Source organism: Puntigrus tetrazona, chromosome 23 (assembly GCF_018831695.1).
Source record: "Puntigrus tetrazona isolate hp1 chromosome 23, ASM1883169v1, whole genome shotgun sequence".
Taxonomy (NCBI): Eukaryota; Metazoa; Chordata; class Actinopteri; order Cypriniformes; family Cyprinidae; genus Puntigrus; species Puntigrus tetrazona.
In genome coordinates, this window is record NC_056721.1 from 18,213,621 (window position 1) to 18,235,671 (window position 22,051).

The 22,051-nt window shown below is 37.4% G+C and overlaps 4 protein-coding genes across 9 annotated transcripts in view; 2 read left to right on the forward strand and 2 right to left on the reverse strand.

Annotated features, from left to right (window-relative positions):
- The window catches only part of znf740b (zinc finger protein 740b), a 24,240-nt gene extending 22,390 nt beyond the window's left edge, over positions 1 to 1,850 (forward strand). Inside the window, exon 6 of the mRNA XM_043224582.1 lies at positions 1,774 to 1,850. Coding sequence (XP_043080517.1) covers positions 1,774 to 1,776 — 3 coding nt within the window. The 3' untranslated portion in view covers positions 1,777 to 1,850. The remainder of the gene's footprint in view (positions 1 to 1,773) is intronic.
- copz1 (COPI coat complex subunit zeta 1) lies at positions 958 to 6,760 on the reverse strand. Its single transcript, XM_043224588.1, has 9 exons — positions 6,653 to 6,760; positions 6,161 to 6,229; positions 5,343 to 5,424; positions 5,170 to 5,261; positions 5,035 to 5,090; positions 4,862 to 4,939; positions 3,675 to 3,726; positions 3,410 to 3,448; positions 958 to 1,468 (listed from the first exon to the last, which is right to left on the reverse strand). The coding sequence occupies exons 5-9, from the start codon at positions 5,085 to 5,087 to the stop codon at positions 1,421 to 1,423; spliced, it is 270 nt and encodes an 89-aa protein (XP_043080523.1). The 5' UTR covers positions 5,088 to 5,090; positions 5,170 to 5,261; positions 5,343 to 5,424; positions 6,161 to 6,229; positions 6,653 to 6,760; the 3' UTR covers positions 958 to 1,420.
- Positions 1,476 to 18,270, forward strand: nfe2 (nuclear factor, erythroid 2). 4 transcript variants are annotated; one of them, XM_043224575.1, is made up of 5 exons: positions 13,282 to 13,755; positions 14,214 to 14,317; positions 15,515 to 15,593; positions 15,845 to 15,982; positions 16,499 to 18,270. In XM_043224575.1, exons 3-5 carry the CDS (start codon positions 15,546 to 15,548, stop codon positions 17,717 to 17,719), a joined length of 1,407 nt encoding a protein of 468 aa, XP_043080510.1. In that variant the 5' UTR covers positions 13,282 to 13,755; positions 14,214 to 14,317; positions 15,515 to 15,545; the 3' UTR covers positions 17,720 to 18,270. The 4 variants fall into 4 exon arrangements, with proteins under 4 accessions (XP_043080509.1, XP_043080510.1, XP_043080508.1 ...); XM_043224574.1 differs by lacking the exons at positions 13,282 to 13,755; positions 14,214 to 14,317 and adding an exon at positions 1,476 to 1,850; XM_043224573.1 differs by lacking the exon at positions 14,214 to 14,317 and having other exon boundaries at positions 13,288 to 13,755.
- Positions 18,023 to 21,916, reverse strand: hnrnpa1b (heterogeneous nuclear ribonucleoprotein A1b). 3 transcript variants are annotated; one of them, XR_006247822.1, is made up of 12 exons: positions 21,771 to 21,916; positions 21,165 to 21,284; positions 20,880 to 21,026; positions 20,578 to 20,788; positions 20,414 to 20,506; positions 20,196 to 20,336; positions 19,913 to 19,981; positions 19,659 to 19,832; positions 19,424 to 19,564; positions 19,260 to 19,329; positions 18,154 to 18,224; positions 18,023 to 18,079 (listed from the first exon to the last, which is right to left on the reverse strand). XR_006247822.1 is itself a non-coding variant. In XM_043224578.1 (11 exons), exons 1-10 carry the CDS (start codon positions 21,780 to 21,782, stop codon positions 19,268 to 19,270), a joined length of 1,170 nt encoding a protein of 389 aa, XP_043080513.1. In that variant the 5' UTR covers positions 21,783 to 21,916; the 3' UTR covers positions 18,153 to 18,224; positions 19,260 to 19,267. The 3 variants fall into 3 exon arrangements, 2 of the variants coding, with proteins under 2 accessions (XP_043080513.1, XP_043080512.1); XM_043224578.1 differs by lacking the exon at positions 18,023 to 18,079 and having other exon boundaries at positions 18,153 to 18,224; XM_043224577.1 differs by lacking the exons at positions 18,023 to 18,079; positions 18,154 to 18,224 and adding an exon at positions 18,789 to 19,080.
- Positions 21,917 to 22,051: the final 135 nt, after the last annotated feature.

Sequence of the window (22,051 nt, forward strand, 5' to 3'; positions counted from 1 at the left end):
ATTTGTATATTTTTGTTATTTTTTAAGAAATTAATCAATACGTTCAAACGGGGGTTTCAAAGATCAAAAATAAGTTTAATACAGCTTTACATTTTTTCCTTTTGAATTTGTGTAGTTACATTTTATTTATATCAATTGTTTTTTTTTTTTTTTTTAGGAAAATGTAATGACTAAACAAGTTCATGCTGCGACAAAATAGTTTAGAACAATATTTAGAACAAGAATTATTAAATGACAGTAAAAAACTAGGTTTTACCTATTTGTTACCAATTTTTTTAAATAATTTAAAATATAATAAGAGTTTTTTTGAATGATCACTTATTTTTATATATATTTTAAGTACTGCTCAGAATAAGTATATTGTTTCATTTGCACATAAATATATAATGATAAATGAAAATGGAGCATTATTTCAGTTTGATGTTTTGATTTCAGAAATTTTATTTGAAGCATTAAAGTAGATATGTTGATTTAACATACGATTTAATCATTTTTGTTAATGTTGGTTAATGAAAATACAGTCATTTAATGTTTACTCATGTAAGTTTACAGTACAATACTGCAATTAACATTAAGATTAATACATGCCGTAGAAGTATTTTTCATTCTTATTTCATGTTTACTACTATTTTTAACCTTATTTTGTTGCCTACCATTTTTTGTTGTATATAAAATCACTTTTTAAAATTTTATCTGATGCAGACACCAAAATAGTATATTTTATCTTTACATATATTCTTTAAAAAGATTGAACGAGTCTAATATTTTTAAAACTCAGTCATGTTTCCCTATTCAGAATTTTAAATCAGGACAGGGAAAAAAAAGTAATATTGATGACCGACTTAAAACACAAAACGGTAAACAAAGGGACCTCAAAATATTGAAAAAGCAAACGTCACTGCCGCCTCTGCAAACCAAATAGTATCCGAAAAGGAGGGAGACGCACCACAGCGCAACTAGAATGAAACTTTCTTTACTTCAATCCAAACAAGGGTCAGAGGGAAAAAACAGAGAACGAGATCAACCACTGGAATGTACATGAATCGTAATGAAAATCTCACAGTACAACAGTGATATCATTCACAAAACCAGCCATATATTCAAGCGCTTACTGGAATGGGATTACAAAAAAAAAAAAAAACAACACGCCCCGGTACTTTTCCTTAAAAAGAAAGTCCCGACAACAAAATATTCTTCCTCCTGCCTTGACATTCTTTTGAAATGCTCGTGTTCTTGGTCTCATCTTCGAGTGAGAGATACACTACAAGTGGTTTTCAGTGGATATGCACTTTAACAGTCAAGAAAACACTCAAGGAAAAAAAAAAAAAAAAAAAAAAGGAAGATAGGACAGTAGTGATGGAAAGTGGTCGCCTCGTATTTGTTCTCCTCATCTCAGTTCAGGAACGGGACCGGAAGCGTCCTATCGGAGTAGAGACCATTTGATCTGCTCCTTAGCTGACTGTAGAACCTAGTATGTAAGGAGAAAATAAAATATTTGAACTGGAAACTTTTATCAATCGTACTATTTATTTTTTTTAGATGTCAAGCGGAAGAAACATCACTGGGGGCTTCTTTAAATCCACTCATAATGGTTGTTATAATTAATTTGAGTTGTCGTTAGAATCTTATGAAGGAATGTATGAAAGTGAGTTCTGCCAATTTATTAAAACTTGATGTTTTAAATTAGGCAATGGCAAATAATTAGTCACATTTAATTAGAACGAATTGCCAGCCTCAGAATCATTTATATAAGTGTTTTGTGTTCCTCTTCAGTAAATCCAATCACTCAGCGAGGACGGATAGACCAAACCACTCCCAAAAAACCTCACTTGTCTCCAAAGCTACAACAGGTAATTGAATTTTAACGTGTTTGTGTTCTTGACTCATTAATGCCATCATTTTTCTTAAAAGACGCGCATTCATCAGGATGCTGCTTTATGGTTTTAAAAACGTTGAGAACTATTCAAGGCAAATTATGAGCATGTTTATCATACAGTGTCCAAAAGCATCAAACTAAAATTACTTGTATTTTTTCCTTATTTTGTTTTCAAATGCTAAAAGCAGAAAAAAATGGAGAAATCATTAAAATGTATGCAGTAATGTTTTTTTTAAAAATGCGAAAAAATGTATTTAATCAAAAATATGGTATTTAAAGTAGAAGTATTTAAAATACCATTTGTTTTCTATTTGAATATATTTTAAACTCTAGTCTTGTGATCCTTCAGAAATCATTCTGATATGATGATTTACTCCTCAAGAATAATGCTGAAAAGTCTATATAAACAAATAAATAAATAACATTATATTATAAAATATTATAGTAATATACATATAATCAGACCTAAAATGTACATGTATTCTAAAATTGTATACTTATTGATATACTACAATATTGGGAGAAAAAAAACACGTCACGAATGGAAAAACATCTTAACGCTCCTAAAACACACTTATTAATATTCTTTTTTTAAAAATAGTAAAATGTACATTTGTAAAATTTTGTTCTATTAATATTTATTCTGTTTGAAAACAGAGACATTTCTTAAATGTCATAAAGTCATACCTTTCATTTCTTTATCTTCACATACATATATATATATATATATATATATATATATATATATATATATATATATATATATATATATATATATATATATATATATATATATATATAATAATTAAGTAATATTAATGCTGTCAAGCGACTAACCGTGATTAGTTTGGCTAACCTATTGTGCAGTCTAATATTTTTGTAAATGTTTTACAGATACTTTGTAAAGAAAGTATTCATTTAAAATCTGTAATACTAAACCCGCGCTTTCCTGTCACTTTTGACCAATTTAATGCATTAATTTCCTTCTTTTTCACAAAACCCCCCCCAAAACTACAGAAGTGAAAAAGCGAAGCCCAAAGCCATCATACGAAGGCGCTAACAATGAAAGTAACCCTGTAATCGAGTAACGCAGGTGCAGCAAAACATTCAGGAATTAATTCATCATCTTAATTTGCGCGAGGCGAGGCAAAGTATAACCGTATAGCGGGGAAGACGAGGAGACAGCCATTAATCACAGACGCGAAAGCCATACAGGCAGCCTGTCGCAGGGCCTCTTAAATGAGAACATTAATCAGTCCGCGCTCATGAGTACGGCAGCCACGGGGAGCCATCGCTGGCAGACAGCCGCCAATAATTAGCCATCATGTTTACATGCGGCAGACACACGCGGGAACCAGGAAACCCGGGTAAGCGGCGGCACGGTGAATTGTTCTTAATGTGGGAGCTGTGAAACCAGACCGCCGCGGACTCATCTTCTAAATGAATTATAGGTAAATCTCAGAGCCACTATAAAACATAAGAGCCGCGACGGCGACAGGTGCCCGCTGAAGGAAGTGCGTCGGACGCTCTCACCTGAGTGACTGTCTGCTCTGTCAGAGGCACGTCATCGCCCTGAAATCACAAGAGAGAGGGAGACGGCTTTAGCACTGCCCGGCTTGCTTTCCGTCTCGCACTTGCAAGATTATTGGAAATCAAACTTAACGGCTGCCTAGCAGGGCCATAACGCTCATCAGCGGCGTCAGAGCATGAGAGACGGAGCAGAGCCAGCAAACACTAAGCAGATTAACATTTACAACGGCGTCATGAAAGTCAATAGAGGAGAACAGGAAGTAGTTACCCTCAGAGCGACGCGGTGAACCACCTGCTGCGGGTCGCTCTCCAGGATCACGCTGTAAAACAGACGACCAACGAGCGTTAAGTGCAACGCGAGTTCGGTTTTAGAAAACGCTTTTTGGGACACTTTTACTGATGGAGAGAAGGCAAAGAAAACAGGAAAGGATGTGGACGAGAGGGAGGAACTGGATCAGGAAATAACACACGCCAGAATCAAACCTATGTGGTCGCAGTGGGTTTTCAATGGCCGATGTCTAGGCCCAGCAAGAATCTATAGACTTTTCTGTGAGTGCTTTTAGGGAAGAATCTGTGGAATGTGGCAGATGCTTTTAGCCAAAGAGACTTATTTTATCGCTACATTCATTTTCTCTGGAATCGAACCGGTGATCTGGGCGTTGCTAGCACAACATTGGAGCGGGGTATTTAAACGTGATGAGAGGTTTCGAACAGAACTGAGAGTACTACAGTGTTTATGGTAGATGAAAGCATTAACAAAACCGCCAAGATATGAAAAAAATGTATGAATTTTATGAATGATGAGAACATATGTGGAATTTCTAAGCTGTTCTGTGTGGGCCTCCTAAAACCCCAATTTAATAAATATAAATAAAATTGTAATAATATTAATAAATGCAAACTTGCTTAAATTAATCATTCAAAAATAAATTACTATAGCATAAAAAAAATCCATATAAAGTTATAAAAATATAAAAAATAAAACTACATATAGATTTATTGGTTTGGTGATTTTTTTGGGGGGGAAGAATGAAAATTAAGAAAATTATACTATTTTAATTAAAAAAATAATGCATTAAACTGATCAAAAGTGACAGTAAACCATTTATAATCTTAGACTTTTTTTCCACAAAAATATTATCAACACTGATAATAATTAGAAAAATTTTTAAGCAGCATTAAAACGATTTCTGAAGGATGATTTAACACTGAAGACGGAATGGAATAAATTATATTTAAAATAATGTCATTTAAATTGTAATAATATTTGAACATACTCTATTTTGATCAGTTAAATGCCCATTTATGGGCATGAACCTCAAAGAAGTATCTTTCTAAACCAAAACGATCTTATCAAATCTTTTCAAAACGTTGAATGGTAGTGTATAAACATCTTCAAGATGTCTGTGCAACAAATTGGTTTACTTCTGTTTGAATGCATTAATTATGGCCTACCCTCCATCAACGATCTCGTCAACGGCCAGGAAAAGACCCTCCATGTTTTCAAGCAGGGCTCTTTTTTCCACATTTTTCCTAATAAAAAATAAAAATAAAAATAATAATAATAATAATCAGATCAAACTGTCGTTAGGTGATTAGCTGAATAAGACGGAAGAAGTCTTTCCTACCTCAACATTTGGCTCAGGGAATCAAATAGACAATTCAACACTGACATAAGCATCAACTGTGGATGAAAAAAAACACAATGAGATACTCATGGTTTGATGAAAAGATACGATCCTGTATCAAGTATAAAGCATGACCTCATTTTCATGGGAGCTGCCGATGACGTAAAAATATAGATCAATATTGCTCTTGTAGACGACCGTTAGTCCCTCCAGCAATGCGATTTCACCTGTGTCAAAGAGAGGAAGGGTCAGTCCACATCACTTCCTGTTAGCAAAAACAGCACAGAGCGTAACAGACTGTCACTTACTGTCCGTTCTGTGTGTCTTGTTGAAGATGTTCTTCTCGAAGGCTTTCTGCTCTTTTACTGTGGGTTACGTGTCATCGTAATACTAAAACACAGTCACATATTTATTTATTCACTTTTCCACCCCGTGCCAGCATAAATGATGCAAGGTATGAGCATTAACAAAAAGTTATAAAGACATTTCAGATGCTAAGAATACTACTTAAGATGTTTAAGAGCACAGTCAAACTAATACGAGAAGCTTCTAATACAGGGACGCGTCTAGATTTCTGAAGTGGATGAAGACCAACAAAGAAAGAGCTAATAAAAACTCATCCATACACCTTATGCAAACAAAAAGCTAACTGTTAGTGTTTCCAAAAAATATTATATGGGTTCTGAATAACATAAAGGTGAGCGGATGTCATTTAAAATTGTTTGCTGTCAGGTTTAATCCTTAAAACAGGTGGTATCATAGTTGAAACGTAATGGCCTCTAAATGATCGACATTACCAAAAACCTGCTGTACACGATCTATAGCATGCCTTCTGATTTACAGATAATACTTTAAAGACCTAAAATGGCCCCATCAGGTTGTGCTACATATGGCGTTTTGGAATAACTTTTAATATGTTATGCGTTATTATACATAAAGCTTTTAATTAAAGTTTATTTGTTCATCTCTCGATAATCACTGCATTGCTTTGCATTATATGTTTTTCCCCCACAATTAAAACTACAGAACCTTTTAATTTTACATTATCTGACTTCACAGGGTTAATGAAACCAATCCTTGCAGTATGTAAGTCTCAGATCTGACCGTGCTGTTCATATGATCTCACCTTAGCATAAAGTCTCTCTCCATCATTGTCCATAATCAGCACAGCTTTAACAGTGTACAGAGAGGGCTCCTGTCACAGCACGCACACACACACACACACACACACACACACACACACACACACACACACACACACACACACACACACACACACACACACACACACACGACAAATCACCAATACATTACAGTGAAAACAATCAGGTGATCAGGGCAAAGGTAGAGCAGACATGGCACTGTCCACGCAAATACATCAAAATCAGCTTAATAATAAACTTAATGTTTAACGTTATATCTCCACGTAAACGTATACTGATCTTTACCTATTGTTGTATATCACATATGCACGTTTTTGCTAAACTCGAAAGATTGGTTACTGATTCATTGTTTAGCGGATGTAGCGGAAGTACTATCTGAAGCGGATTTAACTGCTAGCGGATGTTTTACACCTTCAATGCCAACATCGGACGCGTAAAGATTAAATGATTTTTACCAATATTAGCGTATCCATCTCGCACTGTACAGATGTCGCTCGCTCAACCTCCGCGTATTGAACTTCTGCGTATGTGTACTTCCGCTTACGACATGAGGTAAAAGGGCAAAGCTGAGCGGAAGTGCTTTACAAAGTCCTTAAAGATTGAGAACATTGCGCGAAATTAATAAGGGGGAAAAAAGATAAAATGTTGAAATGGCCAATATCCCCACATCAGTTATTATTATTAGGAATAAAATTAATTAAATAAATGACGCGTTATCTATAATGTGTGCTACAGCAAATTATAGAATTGAAGTTGTGTAAAGTTTTACAGTATAAAAACGTTAAGCCTATGGAGGGTCCTCAAAAATATAGCAAACCAGACATTTGTGTGTGCGAGTGGGCAGGTTTAGTTATGAGAGCCAAATAAATGATTGTAAATGATTGCAAATATAGTGCAATATGTATGCTAGTATTAGTTCGTTATAGTTATATTGTATTATACATATTTAATAACGTTTTAAAAACAATGCAAAACGGGCACAAAAAGAGAAATTGTTGAGTAAATGTATTAAGTAAAGAGGTGGTTGGTTTATGTAAAAGAAAATATCTCACTTTGCATTGAACTTTGATCATCGTAAATTTGGATGTTATGCACTGACAGTAATATTACACACTGACTAATTAAAAAAAAATATATAATATAATATATATATATATATATATATATATATATATATATATATATATATATATATATATATATATATATATATATATATATATATTCATCTTGCATTAATAAAGAATAAAAAATATCTGATATATATATTAACTTATAACCTATACTTATACTATAAGCAATACTAATGTTGATGTTTGATAGTTTGAGTGTCTGACGCACACGGCCTGGTGAACCGTAGCCATTTTTATTTATTAAACATTAGCAGGTGTTGGGTACAAACATGCCATGTGTCATATAGGCCTAGGCTAAAGTATAAATATAAAAATAAATAAAAAGTTAAATATACTCTGCGCCCATTTAGTAAGCAGAACTACATTCAACTACATTTAGCAGAGAACTATTAAATAGCAAAAAAACAAAACAATCATGAACACTGAAAAAAAAAATCTGCACGATCAAGCTTTTGACATCCAGTATTTGACCTGATTTCTATCTATTTCATTTTCAGTCTTCTTAACAGGTATTTCCTTCTGACACCTCCTCACCTTTCGAGCTTATTTTCCTCTGCATTTAGCGGATTATTAAATGATTCACTTGAAATTCAGATGAAAAAGTAAAAACAATACTATTTACTATTTACACAGTGTTTCAAAGTAGCATTACTAAAGGTGACTCGGTGTAAAGTCAACACTCCCCAATGACTTCATCTTACTTTCAGCAATGGAAATAAAACAGAGCGGTAGTAAGCTGAAGTAAACCTCTGGCTCTCATAAGCAGACGCTTAGTCAAAGATAATGAGCGATCTGTATCCTGATTGTGAACTGATTGGATTCCTTTTGCCCTCCGTGAATGACACACTGGCCTCAATGACACAAGTCCTCCTCAAAATTGCATGTGCTTCCAGCCTGTCCGTTTTTTTGTCTGCGATAATTTAAGAGATCCTCCTACAACTGGGCATCGTAATTACACTGGTCACTTTTTCTGGGAAGCACCACTGTGAAAACGAATCCTAACAGGGGTTTTCCCTGCGCGCGGCTCACAGGCTTTACTACAGCAGCTACGACGGCTTTAATATAGAGAGCTGTGGTGGGCTGATTTGTAAGTAAAGCTCATAATACAGCGCTGAGCATATACGTTTAATTAAGGCTCGACGCGAAGAGGACAAAGAGTTGTTAGTGTTCTGAAAAAAAAAACGCTTCTACAGTAAGGAGGCTCACCAGTGAGTTTCACAATGAAACACTGGGTTTTCACAACTTTACCACGAAAAGCATTTCGAAATTACCCCATGTTATATCAGAGAGGATACAGTATGTGTTTTCTTGGTGCAGGCTGCTTTTTTCAGTTATGGTTATAATGTCACCCAGAGCATGAGAGTTTTACTCCACAATGCTGCTCATATATTATTATTTTCCTTATATACTTTGTGTACTACTGTTTTGTTACTACTCTTTGACCATTACAATATCGTGTGACTCCATGCAAAAGTAATTAATTGCATTACTTCTTATGGTTACTTTTTTATCGTTACGTTTGTGTTACGTTTTGAGCTGGGACTGCCTATTTGTTGTTTAATAACAACTACCACAACGAAACCCCAAGAGTTGTGTTTTCTGGCAACTGCAAAGGCCCTTTCACACCAAAAGTGAAATTCAAAAGCCCCAGGCTGAAGGAAGTGCCTCTGCGCCTCCCTTTTAATTTTCCCCACACGGGACGGGAGAGGTGTCAGTACATAAATGACCTTGTGTTATTTGTTAGTAATAGTAACTTTTTTCTCGTAAATTTAAAAGTAATGTGTTACTAGTTACTAGTTCTAGCACCAGTACTAGTAAAAAGAAATCTGATTATGTATCCCACATTACTTGTAACGCATCAACCCCGATGCTTTGTATATACAAATATATAGTTACGTTTCTTGTGTTTGCTGTAAAAAAAAATCATAGAAAAGTTTTATAGAAAAAGTGGAACACATAAGAATGTAAAATGTGACAATAAATTTTGACCTGTAAAATATATCTAAAATGATAAATGATTTTACTAAATCTTATTATATTTCAAATTATAACACACTTACCAAATAAGGCAAATTTAGTGATTTGAAGGACACTGGCTTAAAAAACTAAATCAAAAATAAAAAAATAATTACACTTGCACTACACTTAAATAAGTTTTTTTAATGTTGTCTAAATTATCATTGTTTTATATATGCCTTACTATAATTTTTGGTATACAAACCTTTACTAGTAAATGCAAGTATTTTTGCTCTGAAAATATCAAATTGAACAGGATGCATTTTAATTTAAATCTGTATTAATCTTTTATTGTTTTGTATCTTGAGAACCCCTTTTTGTCCCGTGTGTTTATATTTGCAATCATTTATAACATTTGTCTTTATTACAATCATATAGCCTGCAGCGACTGATTATTATTACAAAAGTATGAATAGTTCTTTATCAACTAAAAATATAATAAATAATTAGCATCGATATCCTGAAACGTCACAGCGTTCACGGTTCATCTGGTCAGATGTACAGTGGAAATACATGCAACAGAGCTGATCTTCTCAGAACTCGGTTTAGGAGAATATTTGTCACCAAACAATCGTTACACCTGACGATCTCCAAATGAGGAACCGGCACCCACAGTATCATTGCACAGAGCGACTGTGTCTCAATAGTGCTTTAGATAAAAAGATACTCGGACGTCTTACACAATAACATCTTTATCTGTGCGGTCACGGCAGTACGTGTCCACTCATCTGTTACGCACAGTATCAGAAGGGCAGTGATGGACATGACCATCATCACAGCGGCCTGTGAAGAGCGCCAGAGATGGCGGCATGTCTGCGTCCCGTCGGTTTCCCCGTGTGTGTGTATGGGTGTGTGAGAGCAGCACTGCCCTTGTGGTTGAAGATGTGGCTGCAGAAGGAGAGGAGAGCGGGGGAAAGGGGATGTTGGGTGGCGGAAGCTCTGCTGAGCGCTGATAAAGGCTTGTCTAGGTGTTCATGCTAACTGTTGTGGTTTCTGGCATGAGACGGTGGTTGAGGGGAGCTGTGTACAGTATCGCTGTATACTTTATTGCACAATAAAGCCAATACCGTACAGTGAGTCCAAAAGTGTAGGTAATTTGTTTATTTGGTGCGCAAAAGTGGCCTATAGAAATTGAATTCAGTTGAATTAAGCCATGTATTTAAAATGCACAATATTTAAGGTTAAAGAGAATGCTATTTTAAAAATTGAATGCTGCTAGAGTGTATAGATTCTGCATTGGATTAAATTACGTTACTCTTGATTACTCATACACACATTTTCCACTTTTCCCAGCAGCAGGCTTGGATGAATTTTCCCAATGGACCACAAACCAAAGACACATACGCTCTCATCATAAGTAGCTTGTGAGGTTTTTCCGTGTAATTGAAAACGTGTTCTCATGTTTACTTGTGGCTAGTGACACTTTGATTGTGATATTTTTGACAGAAAAAGAAATAGAAATGAAATTTATATTTTTACATACAGTCCAAATGTTCGAGGTTATTTCTTTGTTTGTTTGTTTATTCACCTTTTTTTTTTTTTTACCATGCTCAACAAGGCTGCATTTTCATTTTGTCATTTTATTCTAATATGCTAAATTATTCAAGAAACATTTCTTACTACTTCTCAATGTTGAAAACAGCTGTCCTGCTAAAACTGTATATTTGATGAACAGAAAGTTCATAATCTATTATACTCTATTATGAAACTATATTCTCTTATCTCTCTCTATATGAAATATATATATATATATATATATATATATATATATATATATATATATATATATATATATATATATATATATATATATATATATATATATATATATATATTATATATCTCAGGTGTCTGAATATAATGTAAAAATATATATATATATATATATATATATATATATATATATATATATATATATATATAATTACTGACATATGTAACAGAAGACTTTATTTCCTTTAGTCAGTTAAAAAAAAGCATTCTGATGCTTCTACCTATGGGAAGCAGAAAGCATATTAATAGCTGGATGGGTCAGGATGGTGTCAAGGAGCTGTTTCACTTCCTGTGGTCAAAGAGGGTTAAGAGCATCACGAGGCCACAGCATGGGAGAGGGCATAATGAATACAAAAATACAAGCTAGCATGTTAAACAATAAATAGCAAAAAAAAAAAAAAATAGTTGAAAATGACGAAAAGGTTAGACACCAGTGAGAATACCGATCTGTGCGACTGGATGACCTGAACTATGTGTGGAGAGAGTCAGAACTGCTGTTTAGGTTGGAACACACCAAATCCCAAACCATTGTGGTGTATGTAATAGCAGGCTGTTTTCATGTGTGTGTTTGTAGGTGGTTGAGTCGGGTGGGTGGGTGCTAGGAATCAAGGCTTGGGAAGTCCCGTCTCTCTGGTTCCTGGCAGGCGCCCACCTCTTTGGACGATGTCAGCCACCTACGTCCATCATTATGGTGCATTTACATACAAACATATTAATGCGTGGGAATGAAAACACCGCATCGTAAAAGACGAGCACGAACAAGTATCTAGCAAACCACGGGCGCAACGTTATCGTGATAAACAGTTTTTAGTCATAACTTACTCTTTTTTAGTACTTTGTAACCGCACCATTGGGCGTCTGTTATGTTGTTACACTTATTGTCATTTATTAGTTCCGTTAAGCACCTTTAACATCCATGGAAGCTTTCCATTGTACAAAAGATTCTTCATATAGTGGAAAAAGGTTCTTCAGAATTTTTTTAAAATCTAGATTAAGAATAAAATCATTTTTTGGGAAATTTTTCTACACTCTTAAAATGGCTGTGCATTGATGGTACCTTTCATCGTACAAAAGGTTCTTTGCATTATTATAATCTTTACAATATTTTAAAAACTGATCACTGAAATTCAGTAGGGAACTGAAAATATTCTTCTACTCTCTAAAAATAAAGGTACCTTTTTGGCTTCTGTAGTTCTACGATGAATGTTTTACATCCACAGAACCTTTCCATTGTACATACACTACAAAATAAGAGTTCTAAAAGGAGGTTTTTGCGGCAATACCATTGAAGAACCAGTTCTTAAAAGAAAAAAAACTGATTAGAACATTTTTTAGAAGAATCGTTCTTCACTTTAAAGAACCTTTTTGTGTTATGGAAAGATTCCATGGATGTTAAAGGTTCTCTATGGATGCTAATTAAGAACTTTAAGAACTTTTGTATGGTTTCTCAAAGTGGTTCTTTAGATTATTAAATTGTTCTTCACTTAAGAACTGCTCACTGTAGGGTTCTTTAGGGAACCAAAATGGCTCTTCTATTGCAAAACTCCATTTTGGAAGCTTTTAAAGTATAAATAATAGGAAATTAGATTTCTCCACCTGAAGTCATTGGTTTCTAATGATTGTGGACCATCATGCATCTGAACGCTTGTTAAGTGCTGTATTATGGAAGGTGAGTGTAACACGATAAGGCACGGGTCAAATAAAATTAAGCACTTCAAATGAGCAAGGAAAACACATCCTTTAACCTCACCTGACAATTGTGTCTGAACAATTGTGCTGATTGTCCCGTATGTGTTTGACTACGGAGGTACTTCAGCAAAGACTTGAATGGTCACTTGCAATGTAAGACACGCTTTTCCACCCCCCCCCCCCGCTTTCACTCGCTGTCTGTGGTTGAGCGGCAGATACAGGAACAATGTGGCCTTTCTTACCTGTTGAAGGTGTACATTCCATCCCTACTAAAGCAAGTCGGAAAACAGCCCCTCCTCCGCAAAGCAATCCTAGATTTAACTCCAGGTGCGCCTGCTCGAAGCGCCTGCTCTCAAACCACATCCCTCACGGTGGCTTTCCTTTAAATGAACGCCTCAGGTTTTTAGCTCTTATTAAGGAAGCGTGCATTTTTTTAGAGATAGATTTCAGGACACGTACAAACCAAAGCTGTGGATGCGAATAACTTATCCATAAACCACAGGCAGAAGGGTCCGAGTCTATATTTGGTCTGGGAAGTCCACGGCATCAGGCGTGAGCTTTGTATATATAAATTCGTGGCTTAACCACTTGCTCTTTTTTTTCATGGGAAATATAATTTAAACATATTAAAGTGCAAGTGTTGCATTTAGGAGGGACAAAAAGTGTGGGTGCTTTACAGGAAACCTGCTTGCATCGCCCATAGACCCATCCCATCTGTGTGAGTGACAGCCAAAAGCAGACAGGGTGAGTGGGAGAACGGGTGAATGAGAGAGAAAGACAGGTTGAGCGCATGCACACTTGTAGTTCAAAACTAAGAGCATTGCAGCAAACTCTTTCACTCTGCACTTCAGCACAGAGGTCAGCGGTTACTGCTCTCAGGATATTGTGAATATGACATTCTGAAGACGTTTTCGTCTGAGCTTAGTGCTTAAGGACATGCTAATAAGGTACGGTTTGTCATTTCATCTTGTTTGAGGGTTTGTTGTGAAGTTTCTTCAGCAAATATGGCAGTTGTTGACAGATATTATACGATTCTGGTCCACTATCAAATTTGAAAGATTCTAAATGACATTTTATTGAGTCATAATTCTAGTCATTCAAGTTTTTGACTCAAAGCTCTAGTCATAAAATACCCTTTAAGAACTAAGGATATATTAAATGTAAGCAATTGACAGTAATATACTCGATGAGGGTGTTAAAGTTGTATTATATTTTAAATGCATTCTATTTTACTATATAACTATATATTTTTTCTTACAATATTAATCATGTTTAAACGTTTAATCGAGATGTGAATTTTTGTTTAAAAAGTTTCATTTTTAAAAATATTTAAATATATATTATTTTTGAAAAACAAATCAAAAATTTTTGTTCGGTCTAAACTTTTCTTCATTTTTTTTGTTAGACCTACCCACTGCAGTCACTTTTTGATTATCACAAATATTGCAATGCTTGATTTGGAGTATTTATAAATGTTTAAAACGAGAGAGGCAAACACTTTCAATTAAGGTAAATATAATTTTATTATAGTATAATTTTTTTCATCTTTCGTGCTTACTGTAGGCTCGTGTGCACTGGTACAGTGGTTTGTACCACAGCTGATGTTGAAACTTGGGAGGCCGGTCCCACAGCCCTGTCCCCTCACAATATCAGAAACTAGTCAAAGGAAATAAGCTAGACACCGCGGTAAAGGCAGGATATATGTTTTTTACCCTCAATATGACAAAAGGAAAGATGTGTTTTGTTAAATACTTCACCACACGAAATGCCAAACCATTAGATATTATACATATTAAAACTGTCAAACTTGTACCTGCCATTTCAATCAGGCAGGGCCTTTGTATTTTTACAACTCGCTAAAGATTGCTTTAGAATTATACGAAATTGTACTAAATACATTGTATTAAATACCAAATCATTTTTGCTATTTTTTTAAATTGCTAATTTGAATTAAAAAGATTAGTACACTTGCGAGCAGAATGACATTCGAATGCAAAATTATTATTTCAGCTGCATAGTTTTTACTGTAGCAAAGTATATGTTCAATTTAACGGGAACCCGACATCAAAGTTTAAAGCGGTCGTTGTATTTAAAATAGCATCAGTAAAAGTTAACCAACAGATGAAGAACAAGTTTGATTTGTTTTACAGAATGAAATAGCTGAATAAAAGGAAACTTTGTAGTAACCAGAATGACTGCTAGTGTATATTAAGTATCAAATAGATGAATTCATTTTTGACACGAGGGAGTGTGCTGAGAAAGTCTTCCTGACATTCTGATGTCTGTGGTTAGGCCCCTGCCTTCGTTTACTGGAGAACAGGCTGGCTCCCAAAAGATTGTCTTATCAAGGGTTGACATTGCTGCTCGCTAAGCCAGCTGATAGGACAAATCCAGCGCAAAGAAACTTCATGTCCAGTGACACAAAATGACATTTGGATCACATGGGAAATGTGAAACGGTTTCAAACAAGATATATTCTGAAGGTTAATGTCAGAGTCCCATCACCCTCCGTTTACGGGTGTGTACACCAAAATGACTAAATTTGGTTCTAGGATTGTTGGCATGCGGTCACAGCTGACCTATATTATTGCGAACGCTTACATTGTTTGTGTGCATTTTGCTCTTTATTTTTAACTCAAATGCCTTTGACTTGACATTCATGTCTGACAAAATACAAAATGTGACCGATTGCTTTTAATGTTTTAGATCGATTCACTGCATCGGGGGTCTGTCCTGAATGTGTTCAGCAATTAACGGTGCACTTCCCCTGAGGATCGGCTGTGAGGTCAGTATCTTTACGAGGAAAACAAAATTAGAATTCAGCCTTCCCCGGTGTGAAAAAAAAATGAAATGAGTAAATGCTGTAAAATCTTCCTGTGCACCACAAAACATTTATTAAATCATTTATTATTAAATATATTAAATGATTATTATATAAATGTACACACATTGGTTTAAAACAAGTCTCCTTGATTTGTAAAAAAAATATTAAGACATTGAAATACTGTTATTTGCATACACTATATTACTTTTAAGGGACTGACAAACCCTGGAAGACTGCATGGGGAGGTGTCAATGTCCACCAATGTCACTGGATTCCGGGCACATCGTTCCCCCCAGCATTTGGATATGGACTTGGCCTGGCAGGAACTGATGGCCATCACAGAACTTCAGGTCAGTACACTGGAACACCCCACTAAACGTGCTCTTTTACATGCACAAATGTTCGAACCCCTGAATATTTTGTGGTAGGTCACAGTCAGTCGTTTACAGCCTTAATGAAATGGTGGCCTTATAACATTTTTCTAATGCTGAATCCCCTGTAAACACACACATTGAGCTACGATCTGCAACAATGGGCCAATTGAGTGATGCAAGGATAAAGGCAGACAGAAAAAGAGGGTGAGTGCTGTATATTGCTGACAGCCCCCTGCATAGCACAATGACCATCTGTTTCGACATGAAACCTGAGCGCTCCTAAGTAAGACCTGCATAAGCTACGGGTGGCACACTCACCCAGGTGGGCCGGTCCCGAGCAGAAGACTGAATACAACCCTCAGAACAAATCAACAGCAAACCTTCACTTTGCTAGGGATTTATTGTAAAAGAGTTTAATTTGAATTACCTAACAAGGTTATGTTTGAGTGAAACCGGACGTTCTTGTTATTAAAATTTAATTTTTAATCGCAGGAGTTTGAGGTACCCAATGAAAATCCCTTTGAAGCTATTCCATACCTTTCCATGGAGCCCATGGTTTCTCAAGGGGGGTTCGGGATGAGTCAGCCGCAGCCTGAATCCATTCCAGCCGCTTGTGATGCCCATGCTGCTGCTGCTTATGAAAATGCATACCCTGAAGTGATGCCGCCCTATCAGCGTTTAAACCCACACATGGATATGCACTACAGCCTCCCTGTCCCAGGCGGCCACGGTTCCTCCAGAATGCTTGCGAATGCGCAAGGTTTTCATCCTCCTCTCATGACTCTTTTGGAGCACATGAACATGACACGCGGTCATGGTATTGCAAAAGACGGCCTTATAAACCTTCATTGCACAGGACAAATCAAACAGGCTGATGATCTTGAGTCAGATTCCGGTTTGTCGCTTGGTTCCAGCCCACCACTTGCCTCTCCTGAGAATGCAGTGCATGGAGTACCTTCATACTTACCCGCAGATGGTACAATAGGCTACACCGAAAGTGAAAGTATTGGTGAGCAATATCACATGCGGCCGAGTTTGCTCGGGTCTGTCGACTACCCGCAGTCCTACAGTTCATACGCTGGAACTTTTCCCACAGCTGCAAATGTGCAACCCATCAACCAGCAGACTTACCAACCAATTTCAGTGAAGCAACCAGTTTTACCCACAGCCTTGCATGAACTAAACAGCTCAGGTTTAACAAGACTGGGTTCATATCAAACCATGTACCCAAAACAGAAATCCACCAGCATTCCCATACCCCTGAGCAGAGACGAGCGGCGTGCCGTCGCTCTCAAAATCCCATTTTCACTGGATAAGATCGTGAACCTGCCAGTGGATGATTTCAATGAGCTCTTGACCCAGTTCACACTGAGTGATGCTCAGCTGGCACTCGTGAGGGACATTCGCAGACGAGGGAAAAATAAAGTTGCAGCTCAGAACTGCCGCAAGCGGAAATTGGAGAATATTGTGCATTTAGAAAATGAGTTGGGACAGCTTAGAGCCCAAAGAGAACACTTAACCAGAGAGAGACTGGAGTTTCAACAAAACCTAGCCATTATCAAATGTCGGCTCTCAGATCTTTACACTCAAGTGTTTTCACAGCTACGTGATGAGGAGGGACACCCTTATTCAGTTGACGAGTATTCACTGCAACAAACTAATGATGGCAACATTTACTTGGTGCCACGGAATACAGCACTGGAGGGTGAATGAACTGATGTTTGTTTTGAAAAGTGTCAGTCACCCATAGATGGACAATTAAATTCATGAGGGTCCTACACTTCATCACTTGTATGATAATCACGTCACAAGTTTAGGACAGAATTACTGATGTGTAACTACAGAAATGAGAAGTTTAGGATTAACACTTCCATACGCTCATGGGCTATGCTGCAAGGGTTTTGTTAAACACTTGTACAATAAAACAGTCTAAAGCCTAGAATCAGCATTACATCCAATATACAAACATTCTTTCAATCTACAAGACACATCAGTTGTAGCATTAAAAGTTTTATTGGTAAAAAAGGTAAAAACCAGGTAATAAAATAAAATCTCTTCAGCTGCATTTTGGTCCTGAAAAACAAAAAACAAAACTGAGGCTTAGAATATAGTAAACAAGGTAATAATGCATTACAAGAGCCAAGTACCTTTTATCATTTCACTGGTTTAGGCAGACAAATGCCTTGTCATTTCAAGAGATGCCTTCACTCATCAGTTCCTGAAAAAGATTAACATGGTAAGCACATTTAATAGGAGGTGAAAAATTAAAAAAAATAAATCCATGTGGGCATGCATTAAAAAGGGTTCAAGTTCTACAAAATCTTGTGCACCAAACTATGCTGACTGCAGTTACTTCCCATGTAATATACACAACACTGAATGGGAAGTTCACATTAACTGTACAGCTTCTGCTAATAAAATGTTTTACAGTTACCAGCGGTAGTGGAGAAGTCTGTTCTTACCTACAGGAGTTATAAAAGCGCTGCCTGCTAGTCTTTGAGTGGCGCCCTGTACTCCCTGCTCTCTGCTTCTTCACAGGGCGATGATCTTGCTAGTCCTTTCTCAGCCTGCTCCCATGGCTAGACTGATATGCAACCACACTACTCTAGGCATTTGCATTAAACAGCCTATGCTTTTTGAACCAATTTTGACCATTACCCCCTTTAAATCAATTTAAGAGCCAAATGACAGTCTTGAGTTTACTTACTAAAGGGCTCATAGAAGCTCCCATTAAAAGTACTACGCTAAAACCCCCAGAACACAAATGACTAAAACGCACATCTTAAAAAAAACAAAAATGATGTTTTATTTCACCTTGATTGGTTACATAAAAATCAAAACCATAAAGACTGTAGTTCTACATAAAACCTCATTGGAATGCTTTTCCATAGACAATATAAAATAAGTCTGCATGATGACAAATTCATGATGTCCCACACATGATAGCGCTACTGTACACTTCTTCTGGTGGCAGCTGTAAATCTGCCACACCTGTTTGGCTGAGCAGATCTAGGGATGTAAACCTGCATCTGCCCTGTCACTTCTCTCGCTCTCCTCTCCTAAAGCACTCAGTCCTGTTGAACAATATGAACAACAAATGTTAAGCTGCACACTACCTGAGGTTCGTTTCTACACCAGATGTACAGCAAGGTTACAGTATAGCAGAGTATTCAGTCCAAGACTAACGTATTGGGATTGTTAACCTGTAAACCTCCATGTCTATTTCAAGCAGTTGAAAGAATTTGAAACCAACCTTTGAGTTTAAAACCGTCTACCACCAGAGCCGCCTCCATATCCACCACCAGATCCACCGCCATAGCCACCTAATAACAGATGTCATGTCACTTAAATCCTAAGGTCGTTTATACAAGACTAAAACCCAAGGAGGAAAGCATAAAATGCCATTGTGAAACTCACCACCATATGGGCCACTGTTTCTACCACCTCCGCCACTTCCAAAGTTCCCTTTCATAGGACCATAGTTTGACTGCTGGTTGTTATAGTTGCCAAAGTCATTGTAGTTACCACCTCCACTGCCACCACCTCCTCCAAAGTTGCCTATTCACATTTAAAGAAACACCACACATATACCATACTGCTGACAGCAAGTTATTTGTAGGAAAGTGTAAAATTCAGACTGGTATCTACTCACCACCCCCAAAGTTTCCATTGCCGTTGTTGTAATTGTCATTATAGCCACCACCACTGCTGCCGCCGCCGCCACCATAACCACCACCCTGGTTGCCATAACCATGTCCACCTCCTCCACTGCCACCTCCATATCCACGGTTTCCACCATAGTTACCAGGGCCACTACCATAGTTACCTGGAGAAGACAAGGCCACATTACTTAACATTAACCACCAAAAAGTTTTACTAAACCATTTTCAGAGAACCGCTGCATACCATCTCCTCCACCAAATCCGTTGTTGTAGCAGTCACCTCCATAACCGCCACCTCCACCACCTCTGCCTCCTGAAAAAGGGTAGAGATGTACCGCTAAATCAAGGAACAGCCTTTACGGACTAGATGCAGTAGTCATCATTAGAAATTAACCAAAACAGCTCAAAAAAGTTGTTCTAATCCCAATATGTTCTTTTCTTAGGACAACTTTAAACTTTTGATCCAAATATTGACTATTGGATTCAATATCACCCAGTCCTACTTCAATGTCCTCTTAGGCACATACCTCTTCCAAAATATCCATCACGGTTGCCACCGCCACCAAAGTCATTGTTGTAGCCGCCATTATTGCCATATCTGTTGAAGTTTCCTCCTCCTCCACCACCGCCGCCACCACCTCCTCCTCCTCCTCCTCCACCACCACGGCCTACAGATGGTATTAACAATCAATTTAATGCATCCAAGTACATTTAAAAAATAACCCCCCCCCAAACACCAACTTACCTCTTGAGTTCATGCCAGTGTTCTGCATCTCTTGTTTAGACAGAGCTTTTCTGACTTCACAGTTGTGCCCATTCACAGTGTGGTATTTTTGAACTAAGAAGAGGGAAGAGTGTTATAGTAAAATAACAACAACAACAACTACACTTGAAACAGAAAGCACTTACTGACAATACGGTCAACTGAGTCATGGTCATCAAATGTAACAAAGGCAAAGCCTCTTTTGTTTCCGGTCTTGTGGTCAACCATTATCTCAACGGCCTCAATTTTGCCAAACTGTTTGAAGTAGTCACGAAGATGGTCCTCCTCAGTATCATCTTTAATGCCACCGACAAATATCTTCTTCACCGTTGTGTGAGCAAACGGCTTGTTGGAGTCCTTAAGAGAAAAAAAAAGGACCAAAAATTAGACATTTGCATTGCACATGCTTTTCTGAATCTTCACAAATCTTTAGGGCATTGAAACTCACCTCTCGAGACACGGCTCGTTTGGGCTCCACAAGCCTACCGTCGACCTTGTGGGGTCGTGCATCCATAGCAGCATCAACTTCAGACACGCTGGAATAAGTAACAAACCCAAAGCCCCTGGAGCGTTTGGTGTTTGGATCTTTCATCACCTACAACAGCACAAGCATAAGGGTTTACAAAAACCTATTAATTGTCACCAGACCCCTCAAAAACGATGCTTTGTTAGATAACGCAAAGATCCAACTCGTGCTGTATTGCTGTAGCCAAGCTAGATAAAATGAACTTACCACGCAATCCGTTAAGGTGCCCCATTGTTCAAAATGCGCCCGCAAACTATCGTCTGTGGTTTCAAAGCTGAGCCCTCCAATGAAGAGCTTCCGCAGCTGCTCTGGCTCACGTGGTTGGCCCTGAAAATAAACAACCCATAATAATTAAATCACGGAAACGGGGTGCGTCGGGCGTATTAATCTGCAGCCAATAATTAACAATTTGTACAGGCGCAAAGCGCTAATCCTTGAGGTAACCGAGCATTTGGGGGGAGGAGATCGAACACCTCCGCCATGTTGGTGCCACACAAAACGGTATCAGAACGGTACTTTTGTTGCAGTAAAACAATAGAGAGTAAAAACAACGTAAACCATCACAGACGTGGCGAACGAGGAAATAAAAACAAAAGTCACGATCTTGGAGAACACGACCTTCAGTGCAAACACGCGGCCTGTGTTTGCATAGTACAAGGAGTTAAAATGGCGGCCGAAACGCTATTTGCATTAACAAAAGAACCACGAACGAGACCCGCGTTAAATCGGAAAACGCTCAAAACATGGAAAAACTACTCGCTTAAACCGCTTCCCATGTAAGGACAACCATTTGCATTATTAAAGCCAACCTACCTCTTTGGACATCCTACCGACTATTTCTGCCCGTGCTGCGCCACACGCTTGTCGGTGAGACACACACTGAGAAGTGGGGAGATACCATAAATAGCGCGAGCAAATACAGTTCCCTCCTACTGCTGGAGCTGATTGGTTTAGGCTTCCCGCTAACGCTTTTGTGTTGCGTTTCGACGATACCTGATTGGCTGAGACCCCAGTCAATCTCTGAAACAGAGGTTAGTGCGTTTACAAATCTTTCTCACACGTTAAAAAAAACCCCAATGTGCTATTTTGTCAAA

Excerpts from the sequence above, each read along its gene's own strand:
- hnrnpa1b (XM_043224578.1), bottom strand. Across the intron at positions 20,507-20,577 it reads CTCAGTTGACCGTATTGTCA|TTCAAAAATACCACACTGTG; the intron begins GTAAGTGCTTTC and ends CCCTCTTCTTAG. Across the intron at positions 20,337-20,413 it reads CACTGGCATGAACTCAAGAG|GCCGTGGTGGTGGAGGAGGA; the intron begins GTAAGTTGGTGT and ends TACCATCTGTAG.
- copz1 (XM_043224588.1), bottom strand. The coding sequence starts at position 5,087 with ATGCTTATGTCAGTGTTGAATTGTCTATTTGATTCCCTGAGCCAAATG. Across the intron at positions 4,940-5,034 it reads TCCCTGAGCCAAATGTTGAG|GAAAAATGTGGAAAAAAGAG; the intron begins GTAGGAAAGACT and ends ATTTTTTATTAG. Across the intron at positions 3,449-3,674 it reads TTCACCGCGTCGCTCTGAGG|GGCGATGACGTGCCTCTGAC; the intron begins GTAACTACTTCC and ends TTGTGATTTCAG.
- nfe2 (XM_043224574.1), top strand. The coding sequence starts at position 15,546 with ATGTGTTCAGCAATTAACGGTGCACTTCCCCTGAGGATCGGCTGTGAG. Across the intron at positions 15,594-15,844 it reads CCCTGAGGATCGGCTGTGAG|GGACTGACAAACCCTGGAAG; the intron begins GTCAGTATCTTT and ends ATTACTTTTAAG. Across the intron at positions 15,983-16,498 it reads TGGCCATCACAGAACTTCAG|GAGTTTGAGGTACCCAATGA; the intron begins GTCAGTACACTG and ends TTTTAATCGCAG.